Raw genomic sequence first — 14,654 nt, 5'->3', positions numbered from 1 at the left:
CCTTCAAGAATCCAATTACAGGAATGTTTAAAATACCGACTGGATCAGAAGACAGAATATTTAGTCCTTTTCTCTGTGACAACTCACAGGCCTGACTGCCCGAAATACTGAGTAAGCACAGACTCAGCCTAATCTCGAATTCCATCTGAGATGACCGGATAGGACTTCAGATTAGGTTAAAGCTTGTGTAGTATGAATCAGTGTTCACGTTCGGCTTTGGGCCACAGAAGAGCAGGACTCAGCCTCACAGGGCTCATCATCAAGACAGCTTTAACAAATATTTGTTGATTCTGCAACCAGAAACTTAAAATCATTTGCATTTGAATGTAGAATTATGTGGCTGGGCAGATTGCTGTGGGATTACACTTAAAGGACCATACCATTGCTTTTGAATGTTTTATGCCAGTTTACTACAATTAATGCACATTTTACATTGAAACAAACGTATGAAATATAAAAACATATCCACCTTATTTTGGAATACGGAAGTAAATATTCAGTTGCTGCTAACCCGCTTCACTATCTTATTTGAAGATGTTTCCGGTGCATTTCTAAAAATCAGGTTGTTGTTTTTAGCTACTGCAATGAAAAGTCCATTAGCTAGCCAATGAGTGGAAATGCCTGACCAGAAATTGCACACAAAAAAAAAAACATAAACTGGCTGCGTGTATTTCCATTGAAAATACTCAAAATCCATCCATTTTCCAAATTTAGAATTTCTGGTGGAAACCGCCACCTTATAATGTTCTGCTCCTGTGGTTAACAAAGTTGTCACCAGTCAGAAACCACAGGATTGATAATTTGCTGTGTGAAATGTTTCCCCGGGGATATTTTCCCTGGCAGAGGGACCATTTAACTCCACCCAATTTCAAGTCATCAAATCACAAAAGTGCTGCTGCTTTTAGGAAAACTAATGAGGACAACTTTATTACGGTGATGGAAAACTGGTGTGAAGAAAGTTTGAAGTGTCTGAAAGTTTATTTTCAAGTAGTAGTTCAATGAATGGAAACCAATGGCTGGAGAATAGGTAGGAAAAATGCTAAAATACGACTGCTTGCTTTGGGAAAACTTTAGCAGAGACATGAAGCGTATACATTGTAGATATTATGCTGAACATGCAAAATCACTGGTATGGTTCTTTAGAGTGCAACCCAAACATTTGATACCTGTGCAGGCAGAAGCAGGAAGGTACAGACATTACCTCGCAAGTGGAAGATTGATGAACGCAGAGCAAGATCTCAGTTTGGCTACAGATGAAAATGCGAGTGATGTACAGGCTGGTGGATAAACAAGTTAATTTTGTACGTGTGAGCGTCTGTTTTTACCGATTCTGCGGAGTGTGGAGGTGGGTGCCCTTGCATACACGTGGCCATTGTTGGCGCGATTTATGTGGAGTTTTTCTTAAACTGTGTGCATGTGCATGTATCAGAGAGTGGAGGCGGCTGTGTGTCCCCGCCAGCCTCAGACAGACATGCCAGGGGAATGCCCTGAGAAGCCTGGCTGTGTAATTGGTGTACACAGAGTGTGCTAATGAGCTTCCTCCTCTGTCACGCACACCCGAACACCTGATAGATAATTACACCTCCCTCTCTCCCTCTGTTTCCTGCTCTGTCTCTCTTTCACTTCATCCCCACACACCCCCCCATCTGTCTCTCCTTCACTTCCTCTTCGTTGTTCACTCCATCCCTCTGCGACGTGCTCTGTCCTCTTGTCTTCTCCCTCTCTGTCTTTTTGTCTCTTCGTCTTCTGTCGCCTTTTGTTGCCTTGTCTCATCTTCTTTGAACGGCCCCCAGTGTTGATGATAATTGCTTTATAGATCTGGTCTGGGATAGAACTGCCATTAATGGACATAAGTGAATGAGGGAAAGATGAAATATTTTGAAGTAGGTGAAGTTGGTTATATAAATGAGGAATGGTGAGGGAGAGTGAAAAAGTAAGAGGGAAACACAAGCACAAGGGCACAGAGAGCTGAAAGAGTGAGTGGAAATCAATGTTAGCTGGTGGGAGAGGCCTGGGTCCAATAAGCCCATACTTCATTTGGAATAACCAATAGCACAAATGACTCCATGCTATCAATCTCTCTCTCACCTCTGTGATGGCAAAAGAGGAAGCCAGTCTCCCAGCGTTGTCCTTTGGTCTCCGGTCTTAACAGTGAAGACACTTTCCTTCACACTGTTTGCTGGCATCCTTTGCAAACTCTTGGAAATGAGGGAATTGGTCGCTGACAAAATCCTCCATTCTTGTCTCCTCAGTCTTAAGTGGCAGATCTGAAATCCTTGTCTTGTGAAGTGGACAAGTAGATGCGAAGACATCAAGGAAGGACGCTGTGTTAATTTGTTTGCTAATTTGCGCTTTCTTGACGGACCACCTCAAGTTCGTCCTTTTTATGTCTTTAATTTGCCAGCGAGAACAAGTACAAGTTCTAGATATTGTAATATCATTAATTAATTAACTGATATAATCATTGTTTTGTCACAATCGCTCTTTCGTCTTGCCATCTCTGCGGCTGCTGCGGCGCTTCGATTTTGTTGTCCAGTGGTTTTCCAGCTCGCCTCTTTGAAACCAGCGTCCTCAGGAGACTTCTTTTCACACTCCACAGCTTTTGCAGACTGCTGTGTCCAATCTCGCGAAACATACCTCTTGCCTTCAGTACTTTATTCCATAACTTGAAAATGAATGCAAAAATTAATGTTTCCGTTATATGCGTTTAATCAAACGTCATCCCCACTTTGGGAAAATAAAGCTAACTCGTGCAGGCTTTGTGTATTGACGCGGCACATACTTTAAACACAATCACATACACGCAGACCAGAGTGATCGATTTGATCGGATGCACCCACTGAGAGCTTATTGTGGAGGTCATTCAGCATTAAATGTGATGTGCGGGGTGACCTCCATCCTGGCCCTCTCTGTTTTTTCCTCTGATCTCTCCAGGGAAAGGGTTTTCTAATCTCGGTAAGACCACACAAAGAATCCTCTCGTGAAGGCATAACATTTTGGGTTTGATGAAAAAATAACAGACTGAAATGGATTTGCATAATACAGTTTGAAACACATATTGCACTGGATATACTTGGCATTGAATACAGGCTTTTAATGTGATTGTGAAGGATATTTTAGATTACAGGATTGGAGTTACCATCTTCTCACGTTAACACAGGTATAACAAAGCAACAGCCTGTCTCTTTCCTCTGTGTGTCTGCTCTTCCCTCGTTGATCAGCAGGGTGCAGCACTGCTTTTTCCAAACCGTGCTCTGGAGAGAGTGGAGGGGGATGCCACTGAAACACAGAAATTGATTGCTGGAAAGGAGGATGGCAATAAATCAAGCAGGAAAGCAAATGTAGAAAACGCTGTTCTTGTTTATGTCTAAACAGGCGGAATAGAATAAATGTGCTCTATTTTTCAGTCGGTTTGAAAGCAAATTTGATCGAATTTTGCATGCATTGCCAATCCCTCTGGTTAGAGCCTAATTTTCAAAAAACTGAGCCCCTTGATTTATAAGCTATGCTTTCTCTTTACTTTATACTTTGATATAATTTGATTATGTTTCTCTAAACACTGAATTTTCCCCTCTTTAGTGAAGTTGAATACTTGTTCCTATTTGAAATTGAATTGACTATCCTCTAAAAAATGAATGTTATAAACCTGACTTATTAAACCTCTGGCCTCTCCCTTTTAGAATGGTTTAGCATACATATTGACCCGTGATCTGTCTTTAGTTGGTGCAAAGTGTGTCACATAGTAACACAGTAGAAATGTGGGTCATTAATGAGAACAGTAAAGATGACAACATGCAGGAGCGTTTACACCTGTGTCTTTGTTGACTCAGTCACAGCACATTTGCCTTAGCACATTGTGTCCTCGCTGAGTTGAAAGGCCCCAGAAATACCGTCCTCTCCTCTGCCCACATTGTCCCTTTTCGTCTTCTTCACCCTCTGCAGGCTGTGTTTGTCCTCTCCCTACCTTTTTTGTCGGACTGCCCCTCTGCCCTCCCAGCGTAGCGGTGGTTTTGTGTCCGTATGGCAGTGCTCTGGAGAAGTGCGGAGGGTCCCTGGTTCTAATAGGGGCTAATAGCTCTGGCCATCTGCCTGGTCTGAATCTGCTCGCTTGTGTTGGGCTCTGGTCTGGCCTCACTGACCACCCAGCTGAAGGACACTCCTCCACTTGTCCACCTGGCCCAGAATCAGGATGGAACAATAGCATCCAAACTGCGACCGCCACATGTTTGGCCTAAGCTTTTCCAGCGCCAAGGTTAGGAGACAGTCAAGGCGCTTTTGATGAAAACATTGTTTTAAAGTGTAAAATACTCCCGTTTCCAGAGAATCAGTGATGAGGTGCAGCTAAAACCATTTAACCTCGAAGTGTAATGTACATTTATCCTGCTCTGGTCAAATATTTACTCTAAATGCAGGCGTGTGTGTGTGTGTGTGTGTGTGTGTGTGTCCTGTATTCTTGGCGACTAAGTCCTGTATTCTTGGTTGTTGAGCTGAAGCCTCGGTGGCCTGTGTATTCTCTGTGTGTGAGGGTGATTGTAAAGGTGAAGCCCACTTTGTGTTTGCAGTGGTGGGGTGTAGGGGAGGCAGATGGCACACACAGGCTCTCTGCACTGAGGAGAATCACAGATAATTGGAGAGTGATGCTTAGCCGCAGCCCTGCCGATCGATGCCAATCCGCCTGCTCTAAGTCCAGGGGTTATGCTTTGCTTTTCTTTCCATACATTGCAATTAATCCAGTGTTTAGCCCAGTGTGTGAAGAGTGCAGGGGAATACCAATGACCCGTTTAAGGCCCGCTAGTCCTTAAACTTCATATTCTCGTCCTTAAAAACGCCCCTCTTTTGTGTTAGACTATAGGTGTAAATCTGATATAGATTTGATCCCTGCACCCAAACATGCACACACACAAACTGGAACATTAAGGGAATTCAGAGCAAATATGCTTGCTATGCTATGAAATGCTATCAAAACATACAAGGCTGTACAGCAGCACACGTCTCCTGAGACAGAATGAAAGCAGCCTCAGGGTAGTGTTAACTGGCTGAGTAAATGATAGATTTATATCCTAAATCCATTAGCAAAGCCACAGGGACCACATAGACACCTCAGGCTGCTGACAGCGGGGGCGAGAGAGAGAGAAGGGGTGAGGAAACCGGACAGCCAAGCACCCGTGTTTGATACATGTTTGAATATGGCCCAGAGCAATTGACTGTCTGCATGAAAATAAGAATGAAAAAGCCATAATTATTTTCTACAAATAGGTTTCATGTGCCCATGCTTTTTTTGTTTTGTATTTGTTGTTGTTGTTTTTTGTTTGTTTGTTTGTTTAAGGCTGTAATGAAATGAAGCAAACACCAAACAAATACTGAATTTCCACCAGTAGTAATTTGGATTAATATGCAATTGCTGAATTATTAAGGGAAGTGAGAGCATAGCAAAGGGGAAGTGTGTTTGAGAGGACTTAGAGGAAGCAGAGATTACTGCTGTTTTTACAATGGATTGTGTTTCCTGCTGAAGTGGCTAATATTTTAATTAAGCCCGAGGAGGACTCTCTCTTCTCTCCCTGAGAGCTCCCTGATAAACTCCCTCTCCTCTGTTGATGGTAATTTAGCAGCTCCCCAGAGACACACCCAGACAGACTGGGTTTGTGAGCCTCTGTGGTTCAGTGTGCATGCGTTTTCCCCTTAGTGTCCCTTTGCCTGTCCTTAATGTGTGTGTGCTAATTGGTGGATGTGCTCGTCACTCCCATCGCGCAGCGTAGCAGGGCTCGTTGACAGCGCCTGTCCACAGGCCGGCCTGCGGGGGCTCTTCACGGGCTTTAGTCAGGCCTAAGTGGGGTTCTTTGTGGGCTGTTTGTCAGGCCTAAGCAGGGTGCCATGGGGGGTCTTTGTTCTGGGGATGTAGTGCTAAATGGAGGCAGATGGCTGGGAGTTTGCCACGTGAGGCTCGGAGATGCAGAGGACCAGAGGGGTGCAGGAGAGGGGGCCCAGCTCAGCTCTGTCACCCTAAAAGAGGGTCACGCTGGGTCAAAGCCCCTGTCTGCCTCTTGTTATCACTCTCAATGGGGACCATGTGCGCCCAGATTTGCCCCCCAGTCTGTAGGGACGGTATCCAAGGAAACGATGAACTGAGAATTCTCCCAGTGCCCCAGGAGGAGCGGGTGGGACGGGTCGTTCCCCCACGCAGGTCCCTTGGCTCCCACACACTAATAGACATACACACTCCATAAAAACAGGCTAAGTTAGGTTTGATTGACATAAAGGGCGTGTCTCACCCCTAATGGCTTTTTAGTCAGCGGGGATAACAGACTGTCTGTCTGTAGCTGTATTCTGTGTTTTTCCAGTCACATCATTCTCCTTTTCTGTCTCACACACACTCACTAATATTGGGTAATTACAAGGTGTGTGGTGTTAGCAAATTTTGTAATTTTAGGATTCATGGGTCAGGGCAGGGGGATGATGCGAGTTAAATGTTAAGGCTTGGCACACATGTTCATAATACATTTTTATTTTTAATGTACTTGCAACTTCATATATCAACTGTCCATTGACATAGAAGTCAGGCACTGTCTGTTCTCCTAAGGTTTTGATGTAAATTATGGCCCACTGAATTAGAGAAGCTGAATGGAAATGGGAGATGGAAAAGTTTTTTTTAATCAATAAAAAATTAAGCAGTAAATAGTGATGGGAACACATTTGAATACATAATCATTTAGGCTTGGCACAATCAGCCATGCGAATGATTCATTGAGTAACAGTTTGAAAAGTGGCTTTGCATGCTCATTAATGATGACAGTAACACATCTGTCCGACATGACCTTTCAGAAATACCACACGCTCGTGCTGTATCTCAGTGTAAACTTGCTTACATTGCACAAGTGTGTCTTTGTTGATGTTTCGAGGCAACACAACATATGGTCAACTGACTGACACCTAAGAGCAGTAACAACTTGAGCAATCAGTTTCATAGGGTCTCTTTAAAATTTCTCCCACAGACATCCAAGAAGCTTGTTTGTTCATGCCAACCCAGCTGATCCCTGTTATTTTCAGTGACATCTCAAAAGTCACTAGAAATTCACCTGACAGTTTTATGGAAAAATAGCTGTTGTTAGGTCACAGCTATTAAATGGTGCCGGCTTGATGTGTTTACTGGTCTCTGTATTTTTGCATGTCATTTTAAAGCTTTCTCTCCTACAGCGCTGGTCTCATTGGCAGTTCATGGCGTTCACACATGTGCTGTTATTTGCCTCCAGGTTTGCGGGGCGGACGGTCAGCAGCGGAGCCCTTGTGTTGGTGACCGCAGAGTCGAGGGAGTCCTCCACCGCCCTGCTTACCATCAACACAGACAAGAGCATCATGGCCTCCATGTTGCTGCGAGACCTCAAACAAGCCCTGGCCCAGGCGTAGAGTGCCCACTAACCCCCTTGCAAGCCATCTAGCACACAACACTGCACTACAACATACAGAAAGGGGGAACACCACTCAGTTAAAGAATTTGCAGATTTTATTCCTGTGATCTAAGGATAATCCGGACAGTATTTGTAATAATTTTAGACCTCCACCTAAAAGCTACAACCTGTTGAATGGGGGTTTAAACTTGTGTCGTCATCATTGGTAAAGGCTATGGCTGCTACACAAAACCAGTTGGAGATTTTGGATATACTAAGAACTGAGGACATTTATTTATTCATTCACTGTGGAACAGCTTTGCACTTTATACCATACTTTATAACATCACACCTTTGACGCTTATTTTTATGGTCTGTGGCTTCAAAAAGGATAGGATTGTCCTGTGTCATAGGAATAACATCAAATTCTTGAATGGCGTGGTGTTTCCCCTTTAAACACACACACACACACACACAAATGTCATACATTTTACAAAATGTGAACGTGCCTTCAGTGTGTTTAACGATCGCGTTCTCTTCATGCCACCCCCCGGGCTCAACACCTACAGTTAAACATGTCACAATAATGTTCAGAAATCTGGCCAGTCGTGAGTAGTCGACATGTTAAAGGATCATACCAGTGATTTTGCATGTTTAGTGTAAAATCTACAAAATGTATAGACTTCACGTTTCTGTTCATCTTTTCCCAAAGCAAGCAGTCGTATTTTAGACCTCCGCTGTAATTTTTTCTACCCTTTATCCAGCTATTTGTTTCCATTCATTCCACTATGATATGAAAATGAACTTTCAGAGACTTCAAACTTTCTTCACACCAGCATTCTCTCACTGTAGTAAAGTCATCCACATTTGTTTTTCCTAAAAGCAGCAGCACTGTTGTGTTTTGACGACTTGAAATTGGGTGTAGTGAAACAGGCCCTCCGCTGGGAAATACTCCCCGGGGAAACATTGTAATGTAAAATGGGAAAATTGTAGTAAATGCACCAAACATTCAAAATCACTGGCATGGTCCTTTAAAACATGTATTTAATACGCACTAATGGTAGTGCACGAATTTTGAGAGAGAGAGGCCAGTGCACCAATAACACACACATTTCCACAGACGGATTCCTCTGCCACTTTGTTCAAGTTGAGGTACAACACTAAAAGAAATGGAGCATCGATGTGTCATTGTATTCCTTTGGCACCTGTGCCCACGCCAACTGAACCTGTACCCACATTGACTGAAGCTGTTCTTCAGTGCCAAGAAGAGGAACGTTAAAGACTTTTCTCAGCCCTTTAGAGCGGTCCACATACTGCCATCGGGTTAGGAGCCGTAGGGACTCGGTAATGCCAAACGTTACTGTCACCTTCCCTCATGTCGTTTCACATTATTGCTTTTACTGTTGTTTTTCCTTTATTTTTCATTCCATAGGCTATACTGTCCCAAAGTCACATTTGTAAAGTGCCTTTTAAAGTGGATCAAATGTTATTTAGAATGCCAAACATATAGACTTCAGTCAACCAGATCTTTTATCTATCGCTTTTGCTGAAAAAAAATAAAAACTGATGATCAAAACAACAAACTGATGTTTCATTCATTTTTCCCCCTTGTTTAATTGCAACTTCTTACTTCCACAGGTCTACGTTTTGACTTATTTGGAAGTAATTTTCAACTGAAACACAAAATCATTGATAGTGTGCTCTGTTTATCTCTGCCCTGGCACACGCCGTGCACTCATGACATCATGATTTTGATGAATCTGTCTCTCACCTGCTGTCATACGTCCGTCCCTCTCTTTCTCCCATGTTTCCCCATCACCCGCCATAAATCTTAAAAAACAAGAATCAATCATTCCTAAATGATTTTGGACAAGAGTCACTGGAGAAACGGTGTGAAGAGCATTTAACAGCAGGATCTGGCAAAGTGGTGATATGATTGTCTTCTGGCTCAGTGCAGAGTTTAAGTTATGCGATAAACACAAGACGCCAAGTTAAGATGCTGAGTAAAGTGTGTCGTAGCTCAACAGATTTACTATATTTAATAGATAACTGCACCGAGCCAACAGGCTGCAGTGAATGCTGTGAATCTGTAGGCACTTTTTGTCAGAAATGCGATTGAAGTGTGCCGTCGGTCCTACTGTTGAATAAGGACAGTTCCCGCAAACTAGTGACTGTATGACAGCGCTCGACTGTCGCTTATTGCTGAGAAAAGTTGTGTAGATGTAAGTGATGTATTTTAACATTGAGTAGGCTGGTGGTGTAGTGTGCTTTGCGTCTGGCTGTCTTTTCCGGCTCATAAATAGCGTCTCTCTGAGGGCTGTGGTGAACACCTGTTAGCTCATCTGTCACAGGAGCTCCACTCGCATCCATCACCTCTCCCTCTGTACTCATTCCCTCAGCCAGCTGTTCCCATTACACACACACACGCACTATGTCAGGCCTGCCAGATACACTCACACACACACATGCACAGACCTCACTTTTCTCAACACCTTGCAGATCCACAGCTTTGTAGCACCAGAGAAGATTTCCAAACACATTTGCATAACTTACTTCTCAGAGAGGAGTTGTACACACACACACACACACACACACACACACACACACACACATCTGGCACCTACAGAAATTAGTTTCATTATGAGGCAGGCTGTTAAGGCGTATTCCTGCCATAGCTCCAGAACACGCACATACTCACATACACTGTTTAAACATCACTTCGCTTTTCATCAACAGAATATATCTCAAGCTTTTCTTCCGCCAGTGACATTTTTATGTCACATTTAGAAAGTAAAATGATGTGATGCTGACTTTGCTAGAGTCCTCCGAAACTCCCCTGAGATATATCTTCCAGAACATCAGCGGGCAAGAAAGCGAGTAGAGACTGAAGAAAGACTAGCTTTATCATTGTATGGTCTTATATTTTGCATATACTCTTGACTTTATCCGTTCAGTAATATTCAGCACTGTTTGTTCATGTAACAGCACAGCTATGTGTAATTCTGAATAAATAACGGTCAAAGTCTTCAATTATATTAAAGCCAAACACATAGAGCAAGGCAAGAGTAAAAACAAGCATAGGGTGCAAGCTCTAGTTGTTTTCTATTTTTAAGGCTTAAAGATGTACAGGCAAAATTGCAGAAGGTCAGTTGAAAAGAGGACCATTCAGACTTGGCTGGCAAATAAATAAGCACATAATGTACCCGCGAGTCAGACTGCTCACGAGAACAGAGTAGACCATCCTCACAGATCTCACAGCAAAATGTAAAATGACCACGTTTCTTGACAACGGATTACGTGGTGGTGCCACGGAATCGGTTATCATGACGTTCCTGCACCACAGAATCAATGCCGATGCAAAGTCAGTTAGGGAAAATTGTGTGACACCACCTTGCCAAAGTGTGCGTATAAACATCAAGTTAACATTACTGAGCAAATGCACACATGATTTTGGTTAAGTTTAGGCACCAGCACTACTTGGTTAAGGTTGGGAAAAGTTCATGGTCGATGTTAGTAAACTAAGGTAAACAACAAATGAATTTGAATGCAGGCTGATTGAGCCATCCACCACCCCAAATTAATGCAGATTTTTTCACTAACACCTCTACTATTAGAAATGTCTAAGTGCCTCAGTTGCCTAAGGTGAATGCCAATCTGGTCACAGCATCCAGAGTTCAGGTTTGAGACCTTTGTTGCATGTCAACCCCCTTTACTTAGACTTTTCTGTCTCTCGACTGTGACCTAGCCAGTAAAGGAAAATTGCCATTAAATAATCTTTAAAAAAAAGTTCTATGTGTCTCAAAAAATTCAGAATCCTATAATCTTGTAAAGTGCTTGTAGAGTAAATCTACAAGAACTTTGCAAAATTCAGTTTTCATGATAATTTTATTTGCTGAATCTTTTTCATGATCCTTCCATGATCCTTTTGAGTTTGCAGCTGATTATAAGACTGTTGTTTATTTTCCAAAATACATGGGATTCTCTGAAAAGTTATATTCTTCCTTTATGTGTAAAATCAACCATCAAAAATGTTTTGATAGTGTATGTTTTTTTATCCAGCAACAGACATACATAATTGTTTCAAAAGATGGTAGCAAAAGGAGTACGATATGTCCTGTAAATGTTGTTAAAGGAAAATGAAAATACAGTATGCACATGCAAAAAAGAAGTTTAGGTGAGGTGCAGGACAGAGGAATATCAAATATTGGAGAAAAAAGTAGAATCCAAACAGAACAGGAGCTCCCACTGAAATATGTAATCAAACCAAACCAATGTTTCAGCCACTCAGGCTTTCATCAGGGTGTACAAGACATGCACAGGTGCACCCATATGTGCACATATTACCTGAAATCAGGTGGTACATTCTTAAAGTGACATGTTCAGAAACAATACATGTTGTCCAGTGAAAACCATGCATCTCCAGAATGAGGGAAAACACTCTTGATTTTACCTCAACAACTGTGCTTATTTCAGTCCATCTCATTAGTTTGGATCATTCATGAGTTCTGTTCCTGTTGTTTCTGCGCCGGGGGAACCTGAACTCACAACCTGAGGGAAATAGCTGGAGGCCTCATCAGGTTACAAGAGAGGGGAATAGAACATGATCCTTATGAGAGACTCTCAAGTTTATACAGGTAAGGAGCATCATGAAGAGAAGCATCCAATACATGCTTGTATTCTTAGACCACATTTAATTTGATATCATAACCACAAGACAAATGGTGAAAGAAGAGATCTGGCCTTTGAAAATATTCAACCTTGAGTTTTAATCATATTGCCATCGTAAAGCCATTTAGTTACTTATTCAAACATGAGTGTTAAAGTACTTTAGGACTTGCTTTTAAAAATAACTGAGTATTCAAAAGAACATTTTAATATCAACATGTTGCTGTATTGTTTTCATGATGCATTCACAGAACCTGGTAACTCTCTGAAACCACCTAATGAAGGCACTGATTTGTTGTAGAACCACTTTAATGCACAAAAAATACTTAACCACCACCTGGTTAGTCACCTGCGCTTTCCTAACAAAAAATGGAACGGATGTGTTTTACTTTGAAAGCTTGCCTGTGCTTGCCTGTGCTTGTTTCACAGAGCTGGATGACGGATTTTTGCTTTTACATCAAACCCAGTTGAGAGCGGGTGCTTACATTGTGGCCGATCACATTTTGGAAAAGAAAAAAACAGCTGACTTCAAGGCTATGCTTAAAAGTAACGAGTAATGACATTCATAGAAATGTGGTGGAGTCAAAAGTATAATACTGGTCCTTAAAATATAGTGGAGTAAAAGTCTTTAAACTCCAAAAAAACAAATTTTTTTTTTTTTTTTTTTAAAAACCACAGATACTCAAGTAAATGTACTTTGTTAATGTTCACCACTGGGGATGTTTCATATTTTTGCTTGTTTCATCTACTGGAAGTTTGAAGAATGACAGATTGTGTTGAACGGCTGTTGCTGCTCAAAGCACCGCTCTAACTTTCAAAATACAGTGCAGTTAGAAACAAATACAACTGCTGACTGCTGCACTGAATTAAATCTATAAACTGAAATATCGGCTGCTTCACTGCAAAATAATTGCCTGTTAAGGGTTCATCAATGTCGAAGCCTAAAAACCTTATGCATACCCTCAGCGCTTAAACATTGCTAAAAAATTAATAAAAAAAAAAAAAAAAGACAAAAAAGAGCACATGAAATAAAGAACACTATGTCTGAAGGAGAAAATCTTTTTTAGTACAAGACAGACTTGGAAGTTCTGTCAAATCAAACATAAAACAAGGAACTAAGTTACCATTTAATAATCTGAATCTTTAACAATCTGATGAAGTGTACTTGTGTTTTTTTTTTTTTTTTCCAGTAATAAAAACAGCTCAGCTGATGCACGAGAGCCTGCGTATGGCTTCACATACAGTTTAATCACTGTTGTTGAGGCGCTGCATGGTCTGACTGAAATGATATTATTTTAACGTAAACATTGTAATTCCAATTAGCGCAGGCTTAGTAAGCTGCTTTTTTCTTCATTTATTACCACTATCAAATCACCTCATCCACTTCAGCAAACCTGCAATGACAGAAAAGATGAACAATTTGTTTCATTTGGCATTAATCCTGCATGCGGCAGTTTGAACGTGTGTAAGATCCAGTTTGAGTTTTATAGACATTCAGAAAAATCAGTTTGGCCATTCCTTAATTCTTTAAAGCATGTTTAGGATATTCGGATTGGGGGTGGAGATTAGAGTTAGGACTATGTTTTTAAGATGAGGTTTGGGTTAGTACAGTTTTGGATTAGGTTTTACAATATAGGTCAAGGGTTAAGATTAGAATTGATATTACGGTAAAGGTTCAAATCAGACATGTAATGTAATTTAGATTTAGGGGTTAGGGAATGAACTAGGTCCTCATAAGGATAGCAGTACAAGGATGTGTGTGTGTGTGTGTGTGTGTGTGTGTGTGTGTGTGTGTGTGATCCATCTCCCAGGTTGGCACCTGCTATAATGGGCTCTAGGGGAGGGAATGAAAGAACAGGGGGCTGCCTCTCTCCCCTTCACCTCTTCCTCAATGTGGCTCTGCAGTGACAGCTTGATTTTGCTCTCTCTCTCTCTCTCTCTCTCTCTCTCTCTCTCTCTCTCTCTCTCTCTCTCTCTCTCTCTCTCTCTCGGCAGCAGCACAGTGACATGATGGGCCTGTTAAGTTGGTCTTATCTTGGTCTCTGTTTGGAGGAGAGTAGAGAAGAGAGGGATGGCCTAGAGGGAGGGAGGTGTGTGTGTGCGTGTGTGTGTGTGTGTGTGTGGAGGAAGGGGGTGATGAAGGGGGGGTGTAGATGAAAGGAAAGCAGAGGATCCCAGCTAAGGAAACGCCTGTCTGACCTTACCACTGAGAGCAACTTCTCATTAGCCAGCATGTCTCTGACCATTCCCTTGTTCATCTAACAGGTAGCTGCAGACATACAGGCATATTCAGCACATGCAACACACACACACACACACACACACACACACACACACATACAAGCAGCAGTGTTATTTTACAACCTAAAAATGTGTGTGCGTGCTATGCTGTACAGAGAAATTAGACATGGTTCAAAAGAGGCAGATCTTTCCAGTTTTGAGTCTGTTGTTTCAATGCAGATTCCCTCCTTTATTAGCCCACTAATGACCAGGGACTATGTTTAGCATGTTAACCCTTTGAAACCCAAGCAAACTGGCTCCTCCTTCTCTCAAAAACATGGGGAAAAAGCAATGAGTGACTTAGCAATAAATGATCTGAAAATTTGA

At 41.9% G+C, this 14,654-nt stretch overlaps 1 protein-coding gene across 1 annotated transcript in view; it reads left to right on the top strand.

Moving 5' to 3' along the window:
* Window positions 1–8,965, top strand: part of ap3b1a (adaptor related protein complex 3 subunit beta 1a) — a 61,523-nt gene extending 52,558 nt beyond the window's left edge. Inside the window, exon 27 of the mRNA XM_030065720.1 lies at window positions 7,248–8,965. Within this exon, the coding sequence (XP_029921580.1) occupies window positions 7,248–7,401 (154 nt within the window). The 3' untranslated portion in view covers window positions 7,402–8,965. The remainder of the gene's footprint in view (window positions 1–7,247) is intronic.
* The last annotated feature ends 5,689 nt before the right edge of the window (window positions 8,966–14,654 follow it).

This window comes from Myripristis murdjan, chromosome 12 (assembly GCF_902150065.1).
Source record: "Myripristis murdjan chromosome 12, fMyrMur1.1, whole genome shotgun sequence".
NCBI lineage: Eukaryota > Metazoa > Chordata > Actinopteri > Holocentriformes > Holocentridae > Myripristis > Myripristis murdjan.
Note: the sequence above shows the minus strand (reverse complement) of the source record. Positions and strands in the feature narration are given on the sequence as shown.